The 27419-nt window shown below is 38.6% G+C and overlaps 1 protein-coding gene across 3 annotated transcripts in view; it reads right to left on the bottom strand.

The window, feature by feature from the left end:
* The window catches only part of CSMD3 (CUB and Sushi multiple domains 3), a 1226382-nt gene that overhangs the window by 792424 nt on the left and 406539 nt on the right, over window positions 1-27419 (bottom strand). The window contains exon 7 of one of the 3 annotated variants that reach the window (XM_038390468.2): window positions 4266-4577. The exons of the other annotated variants lie outside the window; for them this stretch is intronic. Within the exon in view, the coding sequence (XP_038246396.1) occupies window positions 4266-4577 (312 nt within the window). The remainder of the gene's footprint in view (window positions 1-4265; window positions 4578-27419) is intronic. 3 annotated transcript variants of the gene reach the window in all.

Below are 27419 nucleotides of genomic sequence, written 5' to 3'. Positions count from 1 at the left end.
AGAGGTTTTATGGCTGAGAGACCCAAAAAAATGTACCTGATATTGAAAATTCATACAAAGAACATACAATCAATGAATTTTCTCTAAATGCAACAGAAACTACTGTACTAGGAGTATGTGTCAGGTCTATTACACAACAGCTACTGTAGCCCACAATAAAAAAAAAAGGGATGCATCATCATCAGTTGACATGAATCACAGCAACAGCAGGTAATACTAAAGCTACCAGCGCACTCTGAGCTCTCTGTTCATTGGTCAGTTGGACAGTAGAAAAAGACCAGCAGTGATAAAGTATCTTTTACATATGTTATTAATTTATTGATGTCCAGCCTCCCAGGATGTAATTTCTTTAAAAGACAAAGAACTGAAGGTTTACTTTCTATGGGTGGTTTCAGAGTAGTTTCAGAGTATGTTAGTCTGTATTCGCAAAAAGAAAAGGAGTACTTGTGGCACCGTAGAGAATAACAAATTTATTTGAGCATAAGCTTTTGTGAGCTACAGCTCACTTCATTGGAGCCTATGCTCAAATAAATTTGTTAGTCTCTAAGGTGCCACAAGTACTCCTTTTCTTTCTATGGGTGGTTTATTTTCTCCCTGATTCCTTTCATGTCTGGGGAAAATAGATCAGTGCACATATTTACTGTTTTATGCTTAAGATCTAATTAGCACAAGACATTTGTTCTTTCAAGGTATGTACAATCTGAATGAGGACAGATTATTCATGGCAGGAGTTTTTATTCTTGTTTTGTGGGAAGGGAGATAGATAAACTTTTCTGAGCCCGAGTCCATGGTTAAAAACAAACAAACAACCTGTTACAGTTTTAGGCCCTGATGCTGCAAGGCTGCACATGAGCAACACGGTTGAAGCCCAGGGAAGGGATAGGGTGCTTATTATCTATCTATAATCAATCATCAATGTCACCCCAAAGGCAAACACAACACACTGAAAAGGAAAAATTATCATAGACTTCAGTGGTGCAGGATTTATTTCATATGTAAATCTTTGAATACTGAGAGTTGTATTAAGACCATACTAAAGTGCTAATAATGATATAAAATGGGGAAGGGGACAAATGAGTCAGTTCTAACTGGTCATCAACTGTCAGGAAAATTTTCTCCTTGTCCATCATTATTGTTTAAACAGCAGATGGCCATGATCCCAATATTAATAGTAGGCTAGACTTAGGGAAATGTATATAGGCTAGTCATAGGGAAAAGTGTACAGCTCTGCATAATCATAGGTTAAAATGAAACATTCTGAGAGACAATATACTTAGCCTTCCTAAGAGTGGATCATATTTTAATGATAGATTTTGTGGCTTTGGGAACATAATTCTTAACTTTTGGAGTTAGAGCCAAGAATTCAGAAAACATTACCATATACAGAAGAGGAACTGACATTGTTTGGTGTGTGTCAGACAATAAGGTGGTATCAAAGGAGAGGCACACAGTTTGGTTTGCTTATAGACTTTAAAGAATTTCATAGGAATATAGCATTTGTCATGTAGGGCCAGACCAGTAGTCCGCCAAATCGAATAACCCATCTCTGTCAGTGGCCAATATCAGATATTTGAGGGGAAGGTACAGGAAACCCCATAGGGAACAATTATGGAACAGCCTGCCCATAAAAGAAGTTTCTTCCTAACCGCATCAGCTACTAGTTGACTTATGACCTGCAGTAAGATGGTTTATCTCCTTGTTTTCTCTACAAGAATTTGAATAGAACTTTGAGATGAGCTGAAGCATACTGAAGAAAATTGCAGGTTACCTAATTATGACAAATTTTATGTGCCTACCATATTACATATGCTTTTGACCATTAACCAAAAAAGGCATGTGTACACTATGTATATACAGTTACTATCATTAACAGCATAAACATGTACAGTACAATTTTGGTATGATAAAGTAAAATCATGTTAAAAGACTGGAAAGTAAAATGTCAAATGGCAACTTCATGGATGTTAAGATAATACACCACCAGTGCATATTAAATATGTTGCACTAATGTACTGAATTCAGTAAAATAAAGACATTTTCATACTTGTCAAGAAAGTGATGGGGGGTGAACCTCAAAGTTCAGAGGTTTAAGTTTGTTTCAGATACTATAAAACAATATTTATAAATACATATATTACATTTCATTCAACTCATTTAGCAAACCATACAAATATTACAAGCTATGCCCCCAGTCCTGCATAGAGAATCACTTGGACAGGCTTCTGAAGTATTCAGAGCTCGCAATGAAATCAGTGGTTCTCCATGTAGGCACAAAGACCCACAGTACTTTACAAAGATAACTTCCTCTATTATAAAACTACAACAGCTGACATTGAAAATGGCAGCCTTTTAAGAACACACAGTAGGAAAAGTGTCTATCTGAAATTCTGTGCACATAAAACTAGATTTGGGCTGTGAAGTAGCTTTCTAGAGCAGAGACTATCTTCATCTGTTTGTTACTATTTTAATATAAATATTTAATAAATAATAATATCTCAGAGTTTCAGTTGCTTTCTCATCTTTTTCTATCACAGTTTGTTCATTTCTAACAGATGATTTTGCATTTTAATATAATAATACAACATGATGTTTTAGATGCTCCTTAAGATGTAGTGGCTGAAAGGACAGTTCAGAGAAAGAAAGACAGTAGGAAAGCAGCAGAAAGGAAAATGTATCTTGTTGAAGAGATCACATACTATAGATAGAAGGGTTTGCATATGTATGATTGCACCATCATTTCAAAATTATTATGCTCAATGAGTGCTACAATAAGTGTTTCTATATATTATTATAATGGCCTGGAACAGCCTTTTTTTATTTGATGAAGCGTGACCCTTCCCCCAACTTTCTTTTCTGATGAAAGATATTTTCAAGGAAATTTTCATATAGCTATTATGGGCCAAATTCCATAAATTTACACTAGTGAATATCCATGAAGATACTGCAGATTTACACCAATGCAAAACAAGAGGTAAATGGCTCTCTGTATTAAATGATTAAATTTATTTTATCATTTCATGTGAACAGTATATCCAATGCTCACACTCTAGTATTTCAAATTCTCTAATTCAGAGTGCAGAAAGTTTTCAGATACTATAGGGCTAGATCCTCCGCTGGTACAAACAGGTTAGAGCTCCATAGAAGCAAATGGAACTACACCAAAATATATCAGGTGAGTTTGTGTGTTTGTCTGACCCTGTGTGTTTGTGATAGGATCACAACAGATTTCTCACTTGAAAATTACTTAACAAAATAGCAGCTATTGAACCACCTACGTATAAATTGTTTGTGATATAAAATGTGCTGCCCTTCAGCACATTTGATGTGTATGAACCTATGGATTAGCATATATACAAAATTTCAATAGGTGCAAATAGTGTAACATTTATCTGCTTCTAACATGAACTTTTGGAGGTTCTGGAATTAAATAGCAAAATAGGTGACACTCTATATTTGAAATTCTATGCAGATTAAATTAAAGAATTTGAACTATGTTTGTTTCTAAAACCATTATTTCAGGCATTAGTTACCTTTTAGCTAAAATAGACTGTTTTGTATACATTCCAAAAATCCCTCACTATTACTGCTTCTCTTTATGGACTAAGTCATTTGGATACAGGAAGATGTCAATTTTAAGCTATTTGACATTGAATTCCCCTTTTGCCCACTCTGCTTCATTCATTAACTTTTGTTTGGCAGAGAGACAACATATTTATGTTTTTAAAAAGCCAAACTACAGTTATAGATTTCTTTTCTCTCCCCTAGGTCTGGATATCAGTGGATTTTTTTTTTTTTTGGATACCACAGCTGCTTGTAATGTACTTTTTTTCAATGCCATAGTTGGTCATGCCTGAATAAATATATAGCATTGATGTTTAGTTTAATTTTTATGTCCCCTTTCTGAACTTTATCTGATCTCACTTATACTAGTGTAAATCAGAAGATCCAGTAATATAAATCAGAGTAAGTGTAACTATAATTAGGCCCTACATTTCTCTGTCTCTTTCCCTTTCTATAACTACACCAAATTTTCTCTGTTACTACAGCTGTTTCTTACAGGTTCCTTTTCCATCCCTCTGCCCACTAGAATCCAAACTGCACATATTTCTTTCTTCAGTTTTAATCTGATTGAAAACCTGTCCCTTAGTTTTCAGCACTTGACTCAGTTTCACTGTCTGATTCTCGTAACTGACCTTTCACCATTTGCTTGTGTGAAATACCTGTGTTTGTAACTAAATGGGCACAAGTAAAATAATATCCAATACCTCGATGAGTAACAACTGCAAGTTCTTTAGTTCTTTCTATCTGCTCAGCATTTCTTGGTCTTCTTCTTGCACTTTGTATATTTGCTTGATGAAGGGAGAGCACTTTCTTCGAAGTGGTGGGTTCCAGAATTGATTTTCTGAGATTCATAGCTTCTACTCGCGGCTCTTCGGAAAGGCTATGGTTGGTGACAGCAGTAACACTGGATACAGTAACATCAGCAGATGTGCTAGCAACAGTAATAGCACCAGTAGTAGCCGCAATATGCTCCTCTAACTCACCAGTGGAGGCAGTTTTGGTCAAACTGGAAGAACCTGTGGGACACATAGTAGCACTGGATGCTAACTTTTTCTTTTGAATTGTGTTTTTCTGAACAATTTATTAGATTAAATTTCCCTCCGTTTACCACAGTAAAGACAATTGAAATGGAGAGAGAGTCCATAGCACTTTATTTTTAAAAATTGCAAGTAATCAGAACATATTTGTGTGTCAGTAAACATGCTGTACCTGTGCTGACTATTACACACATCATATTTGAATTTAAAATACCTTGCAAAAACTAAAGTACAGTACTTCTTGGGTTACCAACCAGGTTGGCAGCAACAGGTCACTCATTGTCACTCTCTGCCAGCACACACCTGAAGACAGCCTACCTAAAACAAAGGATATAACTACATCTATATGATTGGAGGGCAACTGAACAATGCCAACTATCCTAGCAAAGCTGACACTGGCTGACAGCAGTACAAGACAGCCTCTGGAGGTGGTGCTAGCTTTCTCGTCCTACTCCAACAGCTGTGGTAGCTTGTAAACCTTTCTCAAATGTAGATTAAAAAAACTCTAAGTTCCAGTCTTTCCAGTGTTGCTTGAGTAAGGACATGAAAGACATTTCCCTCCTGACAAGGAAAAGGACAGAAAGGCAGAAGAAGGTAAATGTTTTAATAAAATAATCATTTTGCATAGCCATTTACACTTGGTACCATACAGAACCTTTAATGAATGCGGTGCACATACTCCTCCAACACCATCGTAGATCCCACCAACAAGATCACATACGCTATAATACTTAAAAGAAATCAGCCAACCAATAAGTATTTGCTTGAACATCAGTTGAGGAGAGATGATTTAATTAAACAATATTTAAACTATCTGGCAAAGTCAAGTTGTACAATAGCTCAACTGTGTAAGTCACATGGATTTATTTTGTTACTCTTGTGCTTTCTCCCCATCCCCTTCCATCCTCTGTTTCTCATTCTCACTTGCCACATCTTGGCACACATTTGACTGCAAGCTAGGGTTGCCAATTGTGGTCACATGACATAGTTTTTAATTAAAAACTATTCTTTAATTCCTGGAGACTCCAGGACAATCCTGGAGACTTGGCAACCCTACTGCAAGTGCTTTGAGGCAGGGATCATCACTTATAATATGTTTTACAGCACCTAGCACAAGGGGGGGGGCTATCATTTACTGGAGCTGCTGGGTGAAATTGCAATGCAAATACATAATAATAAAATAATAATAATAATAATTAAAGCCAGTGTACTGTGAACTGTGCAGCCTTATACTACAATATTAAGATTTAAAGGAAGCACATTTTTTTAAACAGAGCTTAACCAGTGGTTTGGTACAATAATTGGTTCAGACTCAAAGGCTTCCAGATATCCTTTTTAGCTGATAACATTCCATGTTTCTATATTCACTGTCTAGCTGTGTTCCCATAAGCCAGACTTTGAGAACCTGCCCCCTGTATGCATCTAGGTGTTCTCATAGATACTGCATGAGGAAAGTCATCAGCCTTTTTGTTCAGCTTTAGGGGGAAAAGATTTACACAGTACACAACAGAATAAGAGAAACAGAATGGAATTTGACTGTATATAGCACCTTTCATACTCAAGATATATCAAATCTCTTTATAAAGTAATTTAATGTAGTAACTGTAAAGGCAAACGGAGCAGCCATTATGCATTCAACAACTCACACAGTCTCGGACATTAAAATCAGTTTTATTTGCAGAGGAAATGTTGTGCAGAAGACTTGGTGTTCTGCTGCTCTTTCTGAAAAATGCCACAGCAACAGAATCCATAAGTTCTGTGTCGACAGTAACTAAAATACATGCTAAGCATTATTCTTACTACAGATCAAAGGGACCTTGAGTTGGTATTTGTTCCAAAGTACAGCCCTTCTAAACAGTGCAGCAGCACTTCCCCTTGAAGTATTACAAGACCTTGCCAACACTGGGGAAAAACACAGATTTATGTGTGCGACCCAGGATGACTTTTTAGCAAAGAGGGGAAGAAAAACTTTACTAACTGAACCAGAATGAAACCAATATAAATAAAAATAAGTAACTAGCAATAAAAATTACTATTTATTCCAGAAAAAAGCAGCAGGCTGAAGCCACAGTTATGAACAATTCTGAAAGATTGCACTAGTAATGTTTGTGAAGCGATAGGACTTAAACTGATTTTGTGGTTAAAACACACAAACTCCTTTTCTCCCTAGAGGGATGGCTTTGAACACAGTAGTGTTTTTTTTTAAACAAAGAGCTCTTTACATGATTAATGATATAACTGATGCCTGAAGCTTCCAAACCATGAACAAATATTATTTACACAAGGGGTTCTTAAACTGGGGGTTGTGACCCCTCAGGGGATCATGTGGTTATTACATGGGGGGGGTTGTGAGCTGTCAGCCTCCACCCCAAATTCCTGCTTTGCTCCAACATTTATATTAGTGTTAAATATATAAAAAGTGTTTCTAAATTATAAGGAGATCACATTCAGAAGCTTGCTGTGTGAAAGGGGGCACCAATAAAAAAGTTTGAGGACCACTGATTTACACAATGCTAGCACCTGTGGAGAAAGAGGCAGTCTTTGCTACTATCAATATCTAATTTAAAACCAAATTATATTAAGGGTTTGAGGTATATGCCAGTTTATATAATACTAGACGTCTGGTGTTTCAAAAACTGTTACAACTAATTGAACATTCCATCTGAAAACCTTCAGTGAGCAAAATACCACTTATTTAAAGCCACTTACTTAAAGCTCCAATGGTTTGTGCACTGAAAATTGTAGCAACTGGCTACACAAAATTACCTTCAAGTAAAACCTTTGACTTGTTGTTCTGACACATCAATTTACAACACAAAAATGAACTCATGCAGAAGATCAGCAAAAAAAGTAAATGGAGCATTGTCTGAGTTAATGCAGACAGTGTCAAGACAAAGCCAGAGTTTTGTTTATGCTACCCTAGATAAACAATTTAAGTTATGACAGAATTTATACCAAATGAATGGTTCTCTAAGCAGTATTTACTTGCAATCTGTAAAAATACAAAGCTTGGTGTGATAAAATTCCGATATAAAAAATTCCTAGAAGGTGTCTGTACAAATCAGGGCTACCTACAAACTGCAAAGGTCTATGTGTATAACATATCTAGAGGTTGAAATGGAACTTTGCTTCAGACTCTGTCATAACTGAAGTCCGGTGCTCTAGCTGGTTTTAAATACAATATTTCTATTTCTTTTTCTCTCTTCAGTGGTTCATCTCATAACATCTCAGCATATGTTTCAGTCTTTCCCACACCTTCCCCAGGCATTGACAACCAGATGGTCACCCTACTACCTAGTCACAGCCAGAGATCCATTTGGAAAATCATAAATATTTTTCTTACATTAATTTGATGAAAAACCAACATGTTTTTGAAGGTTTTTTTTTAAATGGTAAAACATTTTCAATTAAAAAAACAATTTTCCATTTTTGACAGAAAATATTAAAATGTTGAATGAAAATGTCAATTTTTTTGTTGAAATAAGGATAGATAGACAAATTTCAACTACCTCCACAGCCAAGCATTCATCAAACCTATTTATATAGCGACCAACTTAACCTCATTTATCTTATCACAGTCAAGAGTGAAGAGGGCTCAGCAGTCTGAATAGCAACCAACCTGTTGTCTGCAGAGGGAGAGAAAGGGAATCCCAAACAGCAGTCCCTGTGCTGGGTGGGTAACAATGGGTGGATAACGATGGAAAAAGTGAGCCTGAAGGCTGCGGAAAGGAGCAGCCCCAGCTTCACTGGGAATGATGAGAAGAAAAGGGTGCTACTGTCTGAAGAGGAGTCACTTCCTGCGAGGAAGGGATGAAATCTCAATGGATGTACATACTTTAAGTGAATCAACAGAGCATTTATTGAACAAAGATCATTACAAAAGAGGTATAATTTAGAGCAAAATAGCGGAGAGAGTAAATTATATGATTAAAAGCCAAAGTGCACGAGCTTGTGTAGGGGAAAAAAAAACCCCACAAATCAAACCAAAAAATCCTTTAAAAATCCACCCCAAGCATAACTAAGAAAATGGAACAAATTTTTGCAAGTAAGAATAAAAAAACACAATCAACTGGCCTAAAAGTAATAAAGTTAGAAGAGAAAAATACCACGGAAGTGCTATTGGCTCCTCACACCAAGAAGGTACAGAGGGAATCGAATAGGATAGAGATATTGCAGAATGAAACTTAAAAGAGATTGTAACAGGGCAGCTGCCACCTGAGTGCCCCAATTGTGGCCAGAGGTTACTTAGTAGGCACCTTGCCTTAGTTTACCTTTTCCAGTGCTCTTTACATAAACTCCATCTTTCCAGAGTCCTGAAAACATTCCCATTTTGGGTCTAACTTATTTATATATAATTCATAACAACATTTAGTCCTGGGGCTTCTTCTCTTTACTCAGAAGAGAATCCTCCTCTTACCTTGTCCACTCCCCGGCCTTCCTGCCTTTTACTCTCTGCAGCTTGCATCAGTCTTCTAACTCTGTCGCAGCTTCCTCTCATGGTTTCTGTTTCCCTTTGGCTTTTTACAGAGTCCAGCTGCCCTCTACCAGGCCCTACCTAGGCTGTTAATGAGGCACAGATGATCTGGACCATGTAGAAATTACAGAGACCCAGCACACTGTGAATGGGGTGAATGCAAGATTAACTTTGTTTCCTGCTTACAGACTCTTACCTCCTTGCACTTTGTCTCCTAGTGGTCACTCTAAATATTCACCATCACTAACATGAAAGTCCACTTCCCTCTTAAGTGGACCAATCCACACTGTGACAGAAATATTTGCACAAGATTTCCCTTGTGGGAAAGTCCATCACTAGATCCTAGCCCTGGACTAACACGTTATGTAGTACTGTGGGGCACGGGAGACATGATTCCCGCTTCACGTCATCATGTGCAGATTTGAGGAGATGTTTGAGAGCTAGAACAGGGTAATTGGTGATTTCCTGGGCACAGGTAAAAGCTTAAGGATACACAGTAGAACACATTGGTCAAGTGATGGACTCATGCCTGTGAGAAGCCAAATGCAAAGAAATAATTTATACTTCTTAAAAATTCTCTTTCAGAAGGGAATTTATTGTTTATATCTGGTTGATATCTGGCATATTTTAGGGAAAATTCTATCATGTTTAAAAACGAAATTTATCATTCATTTGTATTCCAGTAATGGCTGAAGGATTCAACTGAGTTCAGATACAGCTAGATACAGTACATACACAGTAAGAGAAAGTTCCTGCTCCAAACTGCTTGCACTTATTTAAGTGATTGATAATCTTGACAGATTAAATTGTAATAAATGTGGTTTTCATCAACGTTCTGAATAATGTAAGCCCCAAGAAGTTGAATCACTACAAAAGGATGTAATTTATCATTATAAACAGCTACTATACTGCAGGGTTGGAGGCAAGTCCATTTTTAAAAAAAGGTTGAAGGGTGATGGTTGGAATTATAGATTCATTATGCTTATTGAAATACTGAGAAAAGTATTTAAGAAAATCAATACATATTTATTAGCTTATCTGATCCAGCCCTGTGTGATAATCTGGGGATATAAAGAGGCTGGAAAAATACTGGGGATTTCCTTGTTGTGAGAGTGTCTCCGGGGGGTGCAGAGCCAGTGTACCAATTTCAAACATGACCTATCCTGCAGTGCCCAAACTGGAAAGGAAGAACTCCAGTTCTTCTTGGCTGGTCCCCAAAAGCTATAGCTAGCCAATACACTTTACAGCAGCCCTGAATCTACCAGGGCCAGCACAGAACTGGTCTCATAATCAATGAGCTGCAGCTGATGTCTCTGTGGTCCCTCACTGACTTCCCCTAAACTGTGCTCAAAGAACAATAAATACAGCTGAATCTAACACAGAGCTTTAATGCACCAAGATGAGGATAATGAGTGAGACAACCAACACACCCTTCTCTAATGTAAAAAAGAAAAGGAGTACTTGTGGCACCTTAGAGACTCCTCCTGAAGATCGAAATAATGGACTGGACTTCTACATAGAGTGCTTCCACCGACGTGCTGAAATTGTGGAAAAGCAGCATCACTTGCCCCATAATCTCAGCCGTGCAGAACACAATGCCATCCACAGCCTCAGAAACAACTCTGACATCATAATCAAAAAGGCTGACAAAGGAGGTGCTGTCATCATCATGAATAGGTCGGATAGTCTCTAAGGTGCCACAAGTACTCCTTTTCTTTTTTGCGAATACAGACTAACACGGCTGCTACTCTGAAACCCTTCTCTAATGGTAAAGCATGGCACCACAATCTAATGCAATGCCTTAAAACACTCAACAAAACTGAGGATAAAGGAAAACAGGGGATATAATTTCTTTACGTTCTCAAAAAACTTCTGATAAATTCCTTTACAAGTGGTTATTCAAGAACATTTGTAACTTCAAAAAGACATGAAGAGGTAATTCTGGATTACAGACTGGTTAAATATAAAGAATCAGAATGAATGGCCAGGTGTCATCACTAAAAGAGGTTAATAGCAGTGTTCTTATGAGATCAGTGCTAGCATTGGTTTTGTTCTATATATTTATTAAAGACCTAGACGACAATAGTTAATTGGTAAAACTTGCTGACAACACAAGTTGTTTAGGTTAGTCAGAAGACAGTAGGGAGGACTGTAAGAAAATTCAGAGGACCTAACAAAAAGCTAGGTAATTGCACAGCATGATAGCAAATGAAATTCATCATAGACAAATGCACTATGGAAACTGCAATTTAAATTCATTGAATATTGACGGGCTCTGAAGTTACAGTAAGCAATCAGGAAAAAAAAAGATCTATGGAGACTATAAATTTGCCTTAGTTTGCAGAAGCAAACACAAGGGAAAATAATATAATGCAATTACTGTGCTTGCTCTTTAAAAGACTCTACTGTTCTGAGAGAGGGTTCCCTATTCTTAAGATGGGGAATTCTAGGAGAACTGGTAAGTACTTTTAAATTAGTATAAATATATAACGTGCACCCACAGTATATGATATGTCCAATAGAGGTGGCAGGGCTGAGGCTGGAGTGCACCACACGCCAGTAATCTCCCAGGTTCTAGTTTCAATTTTCATGCCTTTGCAGATTTGCAAAATTGAACTTTGATTTTTTTTCTCTTTCCCTCTAACTTTGAATTGAAGACATAACTCAGAAGCTGAAATTAACTAATATAGATCCTTTTTAGAGTGCTGCTCTTTAGGTCTGTCCTGGAGGCTAATATTGGCATTTATTTTTCTTGATTTTGGGAGACAAAAATCAGATAGATATTTGAATATTTTTCACATTAGTCTCTTCTACTGCAATCTAACTGAAAAAACTACATACAGCCTAGAATTGGTAAATCTCTAGCTTTCTATAAACCATTCCCCACAAAATTAATCCAAAAACTTCCATGGATGGTCCAGTGCCCTAAGAATTTTATCTAAGCTAATTTACTCAACACAAGGAAGATTGTCTTAAGAATGTCTACAGTATTTTTCTTTGCTTGCTCTTACAACACGTATGTGTTCCCCTTCAAACATTCTTAGCTCTTGCAAAGTCTATTTCTTTAAATATGTTTTCAGAGAAAAAAGTACTCTGCCAATTTATATTAGTATCATATCTGAATTTGATTGATGCTTAGGACAGAATAAAAAGCCCCAATATTTAATTCCATTATTTAAAATATTTCCCTCCACCAAAAAGTAATGGAGAGTAATTCAGCAATGCATGGACATTTTTTAGAAAATAATTTCCTTATTCAATTTCATAATCTTCACATCTAGAGTTATCAAATATATTCAGAGCAAATGATTCACATAGCATAGGATATGTATAAAATTTCTCTTTTCAGTGATTGTTCCATTTTCTAGTGCTCTTTCTGGCCGACAAGAGAATACAGCTTAATAATAAAGGAAAGCACTTTATACGACAAGAGTTGAATACCAGTATATTTCTTACTGAACTCAGTGATAACATATTGCCATTAGCTAGTTAATGCTGTATTTGTTTCAGAATGAATAAGTGAGGGCCATCTTTTGAGAGAATAAATATATTGTTTGTAAGGGAAAACACATCTGAGTTATTTCTGTTCAGATTAAATATGATACAGTCTTATTTATCAATTAATTTTAGCAAGGAAAATGTTAGGCAGCACTATAAAGTTATGTAGAAGAATTGGTGAAATTTAATAAAAATATCTATCCTAAGTGAGATGCAGAGAACTCTCTAGGAGACCAATGCCTTTGTGAAGCTATTTAGGACCTATTCAGAAATGTACTTAAGATTGTAAGAAAAGAGGTCACTTCTACAAATGTAATAGATGCCATCAGCACTGAGTAGGTAACAGGTAGGCTGTTAAACTATAAAGTGTACCTCTTTTGTGCAAAGGCACAATGGCTCTGGCTCAGCAGGAGCTGCTATGCTAGTAAGCTCCAATGAACCATTAGTCAAATAATTTCAGATAACCTGCAGACATTTGACTGAGTATTACATTAATCTTTAATGTATTTGTAAAGGAGTGACACACAGGGAATCTGTTGGGCTGGATTCTGCATTTTATAAAGAAACATCTTGGGCTGTGGTGGGAGAACACACATTGAAATTTGTCCAAAATCATGTGACGTCCAAGATTTTCAGAAGCAACTAGTGATTTCAGGTAACAATTTTTGGATGTTTAACTGAGGCACCTTAAAAGACACCTGATTTTCAGTGGGGTGGAGTACTCAGAACCTTCTGAAAATCAGGTCCCTTTAAGATATTAAGTTGGGTGCTGAAAATTTGAGGCATACATAATCACTATTCACTTTTGAAAAATTTGGCCTGCTGTTGAGAAAAAACCTTGACTGTATCCTGTGTGTAGAATATTGAATTGCTTTGCTCTTTGGATAGAGTCATTTAGAAGTCTTTGTGCAGAAATGGCATATAATGTATAGCTCCTGTGTTTATTCTCCAATCTTTCTTTTTCTTTAAGAAATAACTCACTTTTCAAGTCCAGCAAGAGCTGTTTACCATGACAGTTATACTCTTGCAAATTAATTCTGTAGTTCATCAATTCAATTTATATTCTAGAGGAACTGAAAATTAATGGCAAAAAGCCTTTTTATGAGAAATGGGTAAAGAGTCATTATATATGTAAACCAGCTATCTGAGGATAACATTTATATCCCCTTTCTAAATTAAGGGTTTAGTTTACATATGTTTAAACAGCTATATTTGGAAGGTCATGCGAGAGAGAATCAAAATCTTTACTGAAATCAAGATAAACCACATCTACCACTTCCCCCTTATTCACAAGGCTTGTTACCCGGTCAAAGAAAGCTATCAGGTTGGTCTGACATAATTTGTTCTTGAGAAATCCATGGGGACTGTTACTTATCACCTTATCTTCTAGATGTTTCCAAATAGATTGCTTAATTATGTGTGGACAAATCTGGCTCCATGAATTAACTGTCCTACTGCATATAATATATTTATAATATAGTTACTTCTCAGTCAAAATATTCCTGAGTTACAATACCACTTGAGGTTGTAATTCTGCAAAAACTTACTACCAGACATAGAACTTACTAACAGAGGTAGGCAAGTAACTGGGTTTTTTGTTTGTATGTTTGCTACCAGATCTGAAAAATTGGAAAACAATTTTGGGTTGCATGATTTATTTTGTTTAGATTTTAGGCATTTTTAATTGTTTGTTTTTTAATAAAAGGCAATTTGGAAATTCTTGACTATCTCTGCCATGATGCACTCCCGCCGCGAGGGACAACCGGTTCTAAAATGGCTTCTAAATTTAACAACTGGCCAAAAGTGGTGCCATAGGCGTCGACTCCGTGGTTGCTCCAGGGAGCATGCACAGGGAAAGTTTGGTGGGTGCAGAGCACCCACCGACAGCTCCCCACCCTGCCCTGCCCCGTGTCCAGCCCCAGCTCACCTCCGCTCTACCTCCGCCTCTTCCCCTGAATGCACTGCCCCACTCTGTTTCTCCACCCCCTGGTTTTCTGTGAATCAGCTGTTCGCGCGGGAAGCCTGGGAGGGCTGAGAAGCAAGTGGCGACTTCACGCTCAGTCCCAGTGAGGTGGAAGTGAGCTGGGGCACGAGGAGGGCAGCCCGTGCCGCAAGAGGTAACCCAGAGGGTGCGCAGGGGAACTGCTCCCCACCCCAGCTCACCTCCGCCTCCATGGGCCCGAGCACAAAGCCACCGCCTGCTTCTCAGCTCTCCCAGGATTCCCACATGAACAGCTGATTTGCGGGAAACCGGGGGCAGAGGTGGCGAAGCAGAGCAGGGCGGTGCATTCAGGGGAGGAGGTGGAGCGGAAGTGAGCTGGGGCCGAGCGCGAGTCGGGGAGCTGCTGAGCACCTACCAAATTTTCCCCGTGGGTGCTCCAGCCCCGGAGCACCATTTCTCATGTGCACCAGGCTGGTGCATATCCATTACGCATTGGTGGAACGGCAAACTAATTAATGAGCTTGCATTGTTCAAGAGGGTCTTGAGCAGTGTAAGATGCATATTTATGGGGTGCAAGGCTGGAGCTGGGGAGATTTGCAGATATCTCCCAGTATACAGTTCATGAGTGGCTGGGAGACCATTTCTATAACTTTGTTGGGTTTGCCTTCATATACTAGGTGTATATATACATATATACATATTATACATATATACATAGTATATATACTTCATATACTAGTGTAACAGCAAAGCATGAAGGGGCTGCTTTTCACTAGCAGAGCAGCATGAGAGATATCCTGAGCTAGAGAGTTAAGGAGGCACAGCAGTTCCACAGTCCAGATTGTAAGCTGGGGGATGTCACAGTAAGGCTGACAATACTAGAAAGCAAATATAACAGGAGTCAAATAAACAACAAGACAGACTTATGATTCTTTGAAAACTTACATTCAATATCTGGAGTATGAAAATATATGGATCTGAATTCTGTCAAGACTAACCTAGAATGTTTCCTTAAAACACTTCTGACAATCCATTTCATTTGAAACACTATTGCTATTCCAGACCTAGGATTCTGTGGAGTAGAGACTATCCATCATGCTGGAACACATTCAATTGAGGGCTGTCAAGTGATTTAAAAATTAATCACTATTAATGATGTGATAAAAAAATAATCACAATTAATTGCACAATTATTCACGCTGTTAAACAATGATAGAATATCATTTATTTAAATATTTTGGATGTTATCTACATTTTCAGATATATTGATTTCAATTACAACACAGAATACAAAAGTGTACAGTGCTCACTTTGTTTTTATTTTTGATTATTAATAGTTGAACTGTACTACAAGTACTTTAGTGCAATCTCTTTATCATGAAAGCTGAATTTACATATGTAGAATTATGTAGAAAAAAACCCCTTCATTCAAAAATAAAACAATGTAAAACTTTAGACCCTACAAGTCCAGTCAGTCCTACTTCTTATTCAGCCTATTGCTTAGACAAACAACTTTGTTTACATTTGCAGAAGATCAGGCTCTTTGCTTCTTCTTTAAAATGTCACCTGGTGTTAGCAGGGCACTGTTGTAGCCAGCATCGCAAAATATTTACATCCCAGATGTGCTAGAGATTCATATGTCCCTTCATGCTTCAACCACCATTCCAGAGGACATGCATCCATGCTGATGACAGATTCTGCTCAATAATGATACAAAGCAGTGTGGACTGACGCAAGTTGATTTTCATCATCTGAGACTGATGCCACGAGCTGAAGGTTGATTTTCTTTTTTGGTAGTTTGGGTTCTGTAGTTTTCGCATCAGAATGTTGCACTTTTAAGACGTCTGAGAGCATGCTCCACACTTCATTCCTCTCAGACTTTGGAAGGCAGTTCAGATTCTTAAACCTTGGGTTGAGTGTTGTAGCTATCATTAGAAATTTCATGTTGGTATCTTCTTTGCATTTTGTCAAATTTGCAGTGAAACTGTTCTTAAAACGAACAACATGTGCTGGGTTGCCAAGGTTCCTTCCCAACTCTGAACTCTAGGGTAGATGTGGGGACCTGAATGAAAGACCCCCAAGCTTATTCTTACCAGCTTAGGTTAAAAACTTCCTTAAGGTACAAACTTTGCCTTGTCCTTGAACCCTATGCTGCCACCACCAAGCGTGTTAAACAAAGAACAGGGAAAGGACCACTTGGAGACATCTTCCCCCCAAAAATATCCCCCCAAGCCCTACACCCCCTTACATGGGGAAGGCTTGATAAAAATCCTGACCAAATTGCATAGGTGAACTCAGACCCAAACCCTTGGATCTTAAGAACAATGAAAAAGCAATCAGGTTCTTAAAAGAAGAATTTAAATTAAAGAAAAAGTAAAAGAATCACCTCTGTAAAATCAGGATGGTAAATACCTTACAGGGTAATCAGATTCAAAACATAGAGAATGCCACTAGGCAAAACCTTAAGTTACAAAAAGACACAAAAAAGGAATATGCATTCTATTCAGCACAGCTTATTTACCAACCATTTAAACAAAAAGAAATCTAACGCATTTCTAGCTAGATTACTTACTAACAAGTTCTAATACTCCATTCCTGTTCTGTTCCCGGCAAAAGTCTCACACAAATAGACAGACCTTTTGTCCCCCAGCCCCCCACTTCAGCTTTGAAAGTATCTTGTCTCCTCATTGGTCATTTTGGTCAGGTGCCAGTGAGGTTATCTTAGCTTCTTAACCCTTTACAGGTGAAGGGATTTTGCCTCTGGCCAGGAGGGATTTTATAGTTCTTTATACAGAAAGGTGATTACCCTTCCCTTTATATTTATGACATGGGTCATCATCTGAGATTGCTATAACATGTTCTCTGGAATGATGGCCTAAGCACAAAGAGGCATGTGAATCTTTAGTGCATCTGGCATGCAAATATCTTGCGACACCAGCTACAACAGTGCTATGTGAATGCCTGTTCTCACTTTCAGGTGACATAGTAATTAAGAAGCGAGCAGCATTATCTCCTGTAAATGTAAACAAACTTGTTTCTCTTAGCGATTGTCTGAACAAGAAGTAGGACTGAGTGGACCTGTAGCCTCTAAATTTTTACATTGTTTTGTTTCTGACAGCAGTTATGTAATAAATATATATGTAAGTTGTACTTTCATGATAAAGAGATTGCACTACAGTACTTGTATGAGGTGAGTTGAAAAATACTATTTCTTTTGCTTATCATTTTTGCAGCGCAAATATTTGTAATAAAAATAATATAAAGTGAGCAGTGTATACTTTGTATTCTGTGTTGTAACTGAAATCGATATATTTGAAAATGTAGAAACACATCCAAAATATTTAATACATTTCAACTGGTATTCTATTGTTTAACGGTGCAATTAATCAGGATTAATTTATTTAATCATGATTACTTTTTTTTAGTTAATCACGTGAATTAACTGCCCTAATTAAATGTCATGGTGGTTCTGTGATGTGCACAAATGGGGACTCGAATAAGACCATTCAAAAAGTTTTACTTATAACCTAGGACAATATTTGAATACAAGTTTCCAGAGGAAAAAAAGTTAATACAGTAGCCCTTTGACCTGACGAAACTATGATATTAATCACCAGATAAATGGTTTCCCATATCATGATTCCATGGGAACTGTACTGCTAATGTCATTTCCAGGCAAACAAAAGGGAACCAGAAATCTTGGATCTCAGTCCAGGAAAGCACCAAAAACTTTGAACACTTAGAATTGCATACACAAGCCCCTTTACTTGATTATTTAATTTGCTATTCCCCATTCCTGGCTGCTTTGCTAATCCACCAAAGTACCTCATTCACACTGCAAAAGCAGCAACTACAGTAGCAAAAAAAGATCAACATAAAAAAGGGAGTTGAAGGATAGGGGGATAATGGGACAGGAATTGAACCAGATCTGGTGAAAACTGTTCTCAGTCACAGTGCTTATTTTAACACAGCAAACCTCAGTCAAGTAAGTTTCTCCTACAAGCCTCTCCCATAAAACCAAGTCAACTTGTTTCTTGCTTCCACTTTCCAAGATCTTCTATAACTCCCACGGGACAGTTTTGAAGCTAGAGCTGGTCAAAAAGTTTTCAATGGAAGTTTTCCATCAGAAAATGCAGTCTTGTTGAAACCAAACTTTTCACGTGAATGTGCCAATTTTAACAAAATTTTCAATGTAAGAAAGTCAAAACATTTTGTTTCAGCTTTCTCAATTTGATAATGCTGAAATATTTTGTTCAGATGTGGAAATAATTTTATTTCAATTTTATTATTTTGTTGTATTTCATTTTGGCTATTATAATAATAATTTGAATATACTATGTTTGTATCAGAGTAGCAGCCGTGTTAGTCTGTATTCGCAAAAAGAAAAGGAGTACTTGTGGCACCTTAGAGACTAACAAATTTATTAGAGCATAAGCTTTCGTGAGCTACAGCTCACTTCATCGGATGCATTTGGTGGAAAACCAAATATGTTTGTATGTTATGTTATGTTATAATATGTTGACCTCTTATAAACAAGATATTTCAAACTTATCCAAATGAACCATTTTGGTGGCTCTGAATGCTACAGGAACAAACCCTTTAAAAGTCCAGCAGGACACCATATCCTACTTAAGGGGAAAAAGGCTAGAGAGATCAAAGTCTAGGAACAAAGCATGTAGTACATATTTACATAATGGGGGAACTCTATTCTGGGAAGGTGTGACTGAAAAAAATGGGGGGTTGTGGTGGGTAATTATGACTGGATCCTGCACTAGGGCTTTGCTCTCTTTCTCAGACCTATAGAGGCCCACATATAACCATAATAAAAAGCTTGCAAAGGTAGCTTAAAGGGTATACTTCAATTAGACACTTGTGGCTGACCCATGCAAGCTGACTTGATGCACAGGGCTTGGACTCAAGGGCTGTTCAACTGCGATGTAGATGTTTGGGCTTGGGCTGCAGCCCAGGCGCTGGGATCCTCCCACCTGGGCTGCAGCCTCAGCCCAAACATCTACACCGCAGATAAAGGAGCCTTTTAGCTTGAGCCCCCAGAGCCCAAGTCAGCTGGCATGAGGCAGCCACAGGTTTTTAATTGTAGTGTAGACATACCCGAAGTCTTTTTTGCCCAAACCCTTCTGTTCTTGCACCTAGGGCAGGAACAGAGTAACTGAAATCAGCCATTTCATGCCACAGTGGATCACAGCAAAGGTTAGTGAACTGCTGGCAGGGCAAATGCATATAATTCTACATTGAACAAATGAAGATTAGTAAGGATTTTCTGCCAACAGAAAAACAAAGTGAATAGGGCCAGTCAAATCAGACTCCGTTTAATTCCTGACATGGTAAATCATTACAGACCTGATTCTCAAGTGTGCTTCTTTACAACTAGCCCTAATGTTCTGAGCATTCATTTAGAAAAAATCCAGTTCAAAAGAAAGAGAAGGTTTAGGAGGGAATCAAAAACAAATGGGTGGGTGCATTTGTATGCTGAGTATTTATGCTTAATACTCAGCAGATTGAAAGTTAAGCAGGAAGAATTTCACTTCCAAATGATCAATCAAAAACCACCTGCTAAATTTAAAGAGACAGAAGTTGTGAATACAAGACATAGCAGTTCATCCTGGGAGAAATTTACCCTCTGGTATTTATACTGTCAAACAGTTACAGTTACATCTTTATTTTGTCCTGAAAACTTTAATAGAGTATAAAGAGAAAAGGAGTACTTGTGGCACCTTAGAGACTAACAAATTTATTAGAGCATAAGCTTTCGTGAGCTACAGCTCACTTCATCGGAGTCTGATGCTCTATTAACTTGCTGATCTATTCAAGGAACATCATCTTCCATTCACAGAGGGTGAAGGTCAATTGCAGTCCACCAAAGAAAAAACTTGAAGGGAAAATAACTATCCTAAAAGTTATTCAATGGCTTTGAATGGAGAATGTTACTTAAATAAAAAAATGAAGTCATGGTGGTTGGGCAAGATAGTGCTTTTCCAACAGATTAAAAAAAATCAAATATAATGTGTGATTTAGGCAGAGGCCCATGTTGGTGGCTAGTACTGAGCCAGATCACCCAGGTCGAACTAGTAGAGGGATTGTACCTCATCCCATGACTTCCCAGTTAGTAGGCAGAATACACATTTTGGATGGTACTGCAGCCTGTTCTTCCTGCTATGTTTGACCAGGTTCATAGACCAGTATGAGGGGAGAGTAGCACCATTTCCCTGCCATCACCACTCCCTTCCCATCTAACTCTAGAGTGACTTGTGACCCTCAGGAGCAGTGCCTACTTTTCCTACTGTACAGGGACTGTTACCTTACTGAGTCTGGTACAAGGGGATGGAAGGCCTCTTGGTCCTTACTCCCTTCCCTGTACAGACAAAAACTGAGGCCAGACCTCTGAGTGATGCAGTTAAACTTATCTAACCCTTGGTATAGAGAGCATTAGGTTGACAGGAGAATTATCCTGCAGACCTAGCTACTGCTTTTTGGGGAGTTGGAATACCTATGGCAACAGTGTAGGCAGTGTCTACACTGAAGCACTACAGTGGTGCAGCTGCAGTGGTTCAACTATGTGGCTGTAGTGTTTTCAGAGTAGACAAATCCTTAGCTTGCTGTAGCTTAATACTCCTTGGAGGAGCATACAGGGATATCTCCTGATGGAGGAGAATTAAACTACTTTACTTCTGAGTGACAGCATCCACACATGAGTTTGATGTGATTTAATGTAAGTACATTAATTGTCACAGCTTTAGTTAAATTTTTCTTAACTTTTCTGAGTGTCCCCACGTAGGCAAACCTTTAATGTCTGAAAAAAAGTGCGATATTTACAGCTGTGGAAGCTTACGTCTTCTGATGAACCAGAAAAGTTAAAGCATGATCAACAACTATCATAAACTCCCCATTGTGTCAGACTCTTTGAGGGACCATTCCCCAGGGTGGTTAGGTCACTCTACATATACAATAAATCCTTGGCATCTTTGATGAGTTCTCCAACAAGGGTGCCTACTATTGTTAGTTGTTATAGCAGTTTTTGTGAGGTTGTCAAAAGAAAAAAAACCAGGAACTGGACAAAGACCATCAACTAGTTTAAGAGTGATTACAGATCAGATAATAACAGCTTTCAGTCTCTGCTTAGAACCGACAATGTTCCTTGGCCCACATCCATGCTAGTGACCCATGAAGTAAAAGGCTCTGTATCCCATTGTCAAATCCTTGAGCCAGCTGTCAAGAAAAAGCAAACACACAAAGCCCACATGTATTTTTTGTTTTAGGGTTTGAGACAGATATTTGAATTTCTGCATGGTTCTGTACTGTGTTCATTCATGCTCCAGCTCAGGTGGCACGAGTGAAGAATAAAAAGGAAGAGGGGGAAACAAAGAACAAAATAGTAATATGAAAAAGGAAACAGTCCAAGCAATTTAGGATAAGCATCCAAAGCTCTGTTTTTACATCAATTTAAATCCACGAGTCACTGTCAACCACTAAATAGAATAACCAGTCCACATGTTGCTTCATATTTACACGTATATTTACATGCATGTCCTTAAAAAAAGTGTCTGTATTTTTCTCTGACAAGTTAATGGGTATATTCCCGCTCTTTATTTTTTAAAATTGGGTTTCTATGATAAAGAATGTTAACTGGAGAAGGATCATGCTGGGAATTCAGCCAACATCAGATTACTGCTTTATATATAGTTTTAATACTGTAAAAGAATAATCATCACCAGTATATAGTGCCAAGAAAGGGGAAGAGGAGGCAGAGGGAAGTAAGGAAAGGCTTTCAGCAATTCAATATACTATAATAAATATAGGTCTAATACAATAATAATATAATAAAATAGGACTAATGCTAGAACATTAAAAGATTGATGAAAAAAGAGACAAAAGAGATGGTGGCTCTCAAATATTGACGTAAGAGGACAAGAAGGATGAGGCTTGTGTAGAACACATAACAGAAAGAGCCACAACACAAGACTTGGTAGTAACAAAGGACTTTAACTACCCAGACATCAGTTGGAAATGTAGTTTGGCAAAATACAAAGTTCTTGGAATGTGTTGGGGACAACTTTTTGTTTCAGAAAGTGGAGGAAGTAAACAGGACAGTTATTTTATACTTGATTCTGACCAAGAGGGAGGAATTTGTTGCATTTCTGAAGGTGAAAAGCAATTGGGCTGAAAGTGATTGTGAAATAATAGATTCATGATTCTAAGGAAAGGAAGGAGTGAGAGAAGCAGAATAAGGACCATGGAGTTCAAAAAAGTCAACTTTACCAAACTCCTAAAACTGGTAGCTAAAGTCTGATAGGAAGAAAATTTGAGGGATAAAGGAGTTCAGGAGAGCTGGCAGTTGCTCAAGTAGATACTATTAAAGGAATCACTGCAAACAATCCTGATGCAAAGGAAAGACAGGAAGAATAGTAAGAGGCCAATATGGCTCCATCACAAGCTCTTTAATGACCTGAAAATCAAAAAGGAATGCTACATAAAAATGGAAACATGGATGAATTGCTAAGGAGAAGTACAAAAAATTAACAGGTTTCAGAGTAGCAGCCGTGTTAGTCTGTATTCGCAAAAAGAAAAAGAGTACTTGTGGCACCTTAGAGACTAACAAATTTATTAGAGCATAAGCTTTATGCTCTAATGATGAAGTGAGCTGTAGCTCACGAAAGCTTATGCTCTAATAAATTTGTTAGTCTCTAAGGTGCCACAAGTACTCCTTTTCTTTTTAAAAAATTAACAGAAGCACATAGGGCCAAAATCTGACAGGCTAAGTCATGAAGTGACTTAACACCTACCAAGGGACATAAAATACAATAAGAAATTCTTTAAATACATTAATAGCAATAGAAAGATGACGAAAAGTATAGATCTTCAATTTAGCAGGGAAGGAGAGCTAATAACTGATGACATGAAAAACGCTGAAGTGTTTAATGCCTATTTTGCTTCATTCTTCACTAAAAAGGTTAATGATGGACAGATAACACTATTAATATTAACATGGTGAAAGGAGTGCAACCTAAAAGAGAGAAAGATCAGGTTAAAATATTTAGATAAGTTCGATGTATCTGACTCAACAAGGCCTGATGAAATTCATCATAGGGAACATAAGCAACTAGCTGAAACAATCTTGGAATTGTTACTAGTTATCTTCAAGAATTATTGGAAAATGGGTAAGGTTCCAGAGGACTGAAGAAGGAAAAACATAGTACCTATCTTTAAAAAGGGGAACAAAGAGTACCCAGGGAATCATAGACCAGCACTTTGGCGGACAAGATTAGAAGTCAAAACAACCTTGACAAATTGGACAATTGGTGTGGATTCAACAAGATGAAATTCAATAAAGATAAGTACAAAGTACTTCACTTGGGAAGAAAAAACAAAATACACAACCACAAAATGGGGAATAACTTGATAGTACTGCTGAAAAGGGCCTGGTGATTACAGTGGATCACAAACTACATATGAATCAACAATGTGATGAATTTGTGAAAAAGGCTAATAACGCCGTCTTAACAGAAGTGTTGTATATAAGATATGGGAGGTAATTGTCCTGCTGTACTTGACACTGGTGAAGCCTCAGCAGGAGTACTGTGTTCAGTTCTGGTCACCACATCTTAGGAAAGATGTGAACAAATTGGAAAAAGACCAGAGGAGAGCAGAGAAATAATAAAACAGTGGTGGGCAACCTGCGGCCCATCAGGGTACTTGCCGCCGCTTCCCAAAGCTCCTATTGACCAGCAACGGCGAACCGTGACCACTGGGAGCTGCAGGGGGCCATGTCTGCAGACAGTCAACATCAGTAAAATGTCTTTCGGCCCACAATCAGATTACCCTGCAGGTCGCCCACCACTGCGATAAAAGGTTTAGAAATCTTGACCTATGAGAAGTGGTGGATTATCAAATGAACCCAGAACCTTGGCAGAAGCTTCAGGGTGCCAGAGGAAGCCCCAGCACCCAAACCGGGGCCCCGGCAGAAATGCCGGGTGTGTGGGATAGAGAAGCCTCAGCGCCTCAACCATAGTCCCCTGGGCGGGCAGGAGGGGCGGGAGATGGCAAGGGAAGCCCCAGTGCTTGGACCATGGCTGCGGCCCCGGGACTGGAGGAGCTCTCACTCCCTGCTGTGGCCCCGGGGACGTGGAGGGGGGACAGAGATTCTCTTGTCTTGGGGCAGCAGGATGCGGGGCAGAAAGGAGCAAATGTGTTGCAGGGCTGGAGCGGAGCGGGGAAGAATTTGGCTGGACCATGGGTTGAACAGGGCGGGGGCCATGGGAGAAGGGGCAGAATGGGGTGGGGCCAGGGGTGGGTTTCAGGTAAAAGGGGTGGGAAGGGCCCCTACCACTTGCTCGGGCCCAGGGCCTCAGGAAACCTTAATCTGCCTCTGGCTATGAGGAACGGTAAATGGGACAAAATACAACATGGTTTTACAAAAGGTAGATCGTGCCAAACCAACCTAATCTCCTTTTTTGAAAAAGTAACAGATTTTTTAGATAAAGGAAATGCAGTGGATCTAATTTACCTAGATTTCAGTAAGGCATTTGATACCATGCCACATGGGGAATTATTAGTTAAATTGGAGAAGATGGGGATCAATATGAACATCAAAAGGTGGATAAGGAATTGGTTAAAGGGGAGACTGCAACGGGTCCTACTGAAAGGAGAACTGTCAGGTTGGAGGGAGGTTACCAGTGGAGTTCCTCAGGGATCAGTTTTGGGACCAATCTTATTTAATCTTTTTATTACTGACCTTGGCACAAAAAGTGGGAGTGTGCTAATAAAGTTTGCAGATGATACAAAGCTGGGAGGTATTGCCAATTCGGAGAAGGATCGGGATATTATAAAGGAGGATCTGGATGACCTTGTAAACTGGAGTAATAGTAATAGGATGAAATTTAATAGTGAGAAGTGTAAGGTTATGCATTTAGGGATTAATAACAAGAATTTTAGTTATAAGTTGGGGACGCATCAATTAGAAGTAATGGAAGAGGAGAAGGACCTTGGAGTATTGGTTGATCATAGGATGACTATGAGCTGCCAATGTAATATGGCTGTGAAAAAAGCTAATGCGGTTTTGGGATGCATCAGGAGAGGCATTTCCAGTAGGGATAAGGAGGTTTTAGTACCATTATACAAGGCACTGGTGAGACCTCACCTAGAATACTGTGTGCAGTTCTGGTCTCCCATGTTTAAAAGGGATGAATTCAAACTGGAGCAGGTACAGAGAAGGGCTACTAGGATGATCCGAGGAATGGAAAACTTGTCTTATGAAAGGAGACTTAAGGAGCTTGGCTTGTTTAGCCTAACTAAAAGAAGGGGAGGGGAGATATGATTGCTCTCTATAAATATATCAGAGGGATAAATACAGGAGAGGGAGAGGAATTATTTCAGCTCAGCACCAATGTGGACACAAGAACAAATGGGTATAAACTGGCCACCAGGAAGTTTAGACTTGAAATTACACAAAGGTTTCTAACCATCAGAGGAGTGAAGTTTTGGAATAGCCTTCCAAGGGAAGCAGTGGAGGCAAAAGATCTATCTGGTTTTAAGATTCTACTCGATAAGTTTATGGAGGAGATGGTATGATGGGATAATGGGATTTTGGTAAGTAATTGATCTTTAAATATTCAGGGTAAATAGGACTAATCCCCTGAGATGGGATATTAGATGGATGGGATCTGAGTTACTACAGAAAATTCTTTCCTGGGTATCTGGCTGGGGAATCTTGCCCATATGCTCAGGGTTTAGCTGATTGCCATATTTGGGGTCGGGAAGGAATTTTCCTCCAGGGCAGATTAGAGAGGCCCTGGAGGTTTTTCGCCTTCCTCTGTAGCATGGGGCATGGGTGACTTGAGGGAGGCTTCTCTGCTCCTTTAAGTCTTTAAACCATGATTTGAGGACTTCAATAGCTCAGACATAGGTGAGGTTTTTTGTAGGAGAGGGTGGGTGAGATTCTGTGGCCTGCGCTGTGCAGGAAGTCAGACTAGATGATCAGAATGGTCCCTTCTGACCTTAGTATCTATGAATCTATGAGTCAGCAAGGCATGTGGTATGCTTATAGACAGAACTGTAAGGCTTTTCTATGCCATGTGCTGTGAAGCTTGTCTTTGTGTCACTGGTCGTACAAGCCACATAGCAAAAGAACATAAAAGGCAGCTACATCATCTCCATTTTGTCTTCATTCCTGCTTCTTACTTCTGGAAGGTAAGCTTTCAAATGAAGCTCTGAACAAAGGACTGAATGATCAGCAAACTCACCAGTACTGCTAAGAACCTGATATATAGACTTTGATAGTTTCTGTGTGTCACTGCTTCTTTTTATTTCTTTTTTCTTTATAATAAAACTTTAGTTTTAGACACTAAAAGATTGGCTGGCAGTGTAGTATTTTTGGTAACACCAACCTAATATTGACCTGGCAATGTGGCTGGCCCTTTGGGGTTCAGAGCTGTATAATGAGCAGAGGTTTTTAAACAACTTCTCACTTCACTGGACCTAGGTGCTGATTGAGAGCCAGAGAACTGGAATGCAATAAGGGAGCTGTGCGATTTCTTTTTTTGACTTCTTATTAACCAGTGTGGAAGATCAGAATTACAGTTTGTGACTGATTGGTGAGTCAAACTTCAGGTTACCCACCAGTTTTGGGAGAATCTGCTCTCCTTTTGCAGCCTGCCCTGGCCTTGGCATTTTCAGTGAGGGCTACCCCAGGCACCCTGGGTCACACTGGGCATATTTAGTTTTGAGAAAAGATGGCTGAGGAGGACCTAATAATAATCTGTAATATGTTAAGGGCTGTTATAAAGAGGACTGTGATCAATTGGTCTCCCTGTCCACTGAATAAGAGTAGCTAAGCTCTGGACTAGGCTTCCAAAGGAGGTTGTAGAATCCCCCATCACTGGAAATTTTTAAAAAC

The sequence above is a fragment of the Dermochelys coriacea genome, chromosome 2, assembly GCF_009764565.3.
Source record: "Dermochelys coriacea isolate rDerCor1 chromosome 2, rDerCor1.pri.v4, whole genome shotgun sequence".
Taxonomy (NCBI): Eukaryota; Metazoa; Chordata; order Testudines; family Dermochelyidae; genus Dermochelys; species Dermochelys coriacea.
This window is presented reverse-complemented; position numbering and strand designations above follow the sequence as displayed.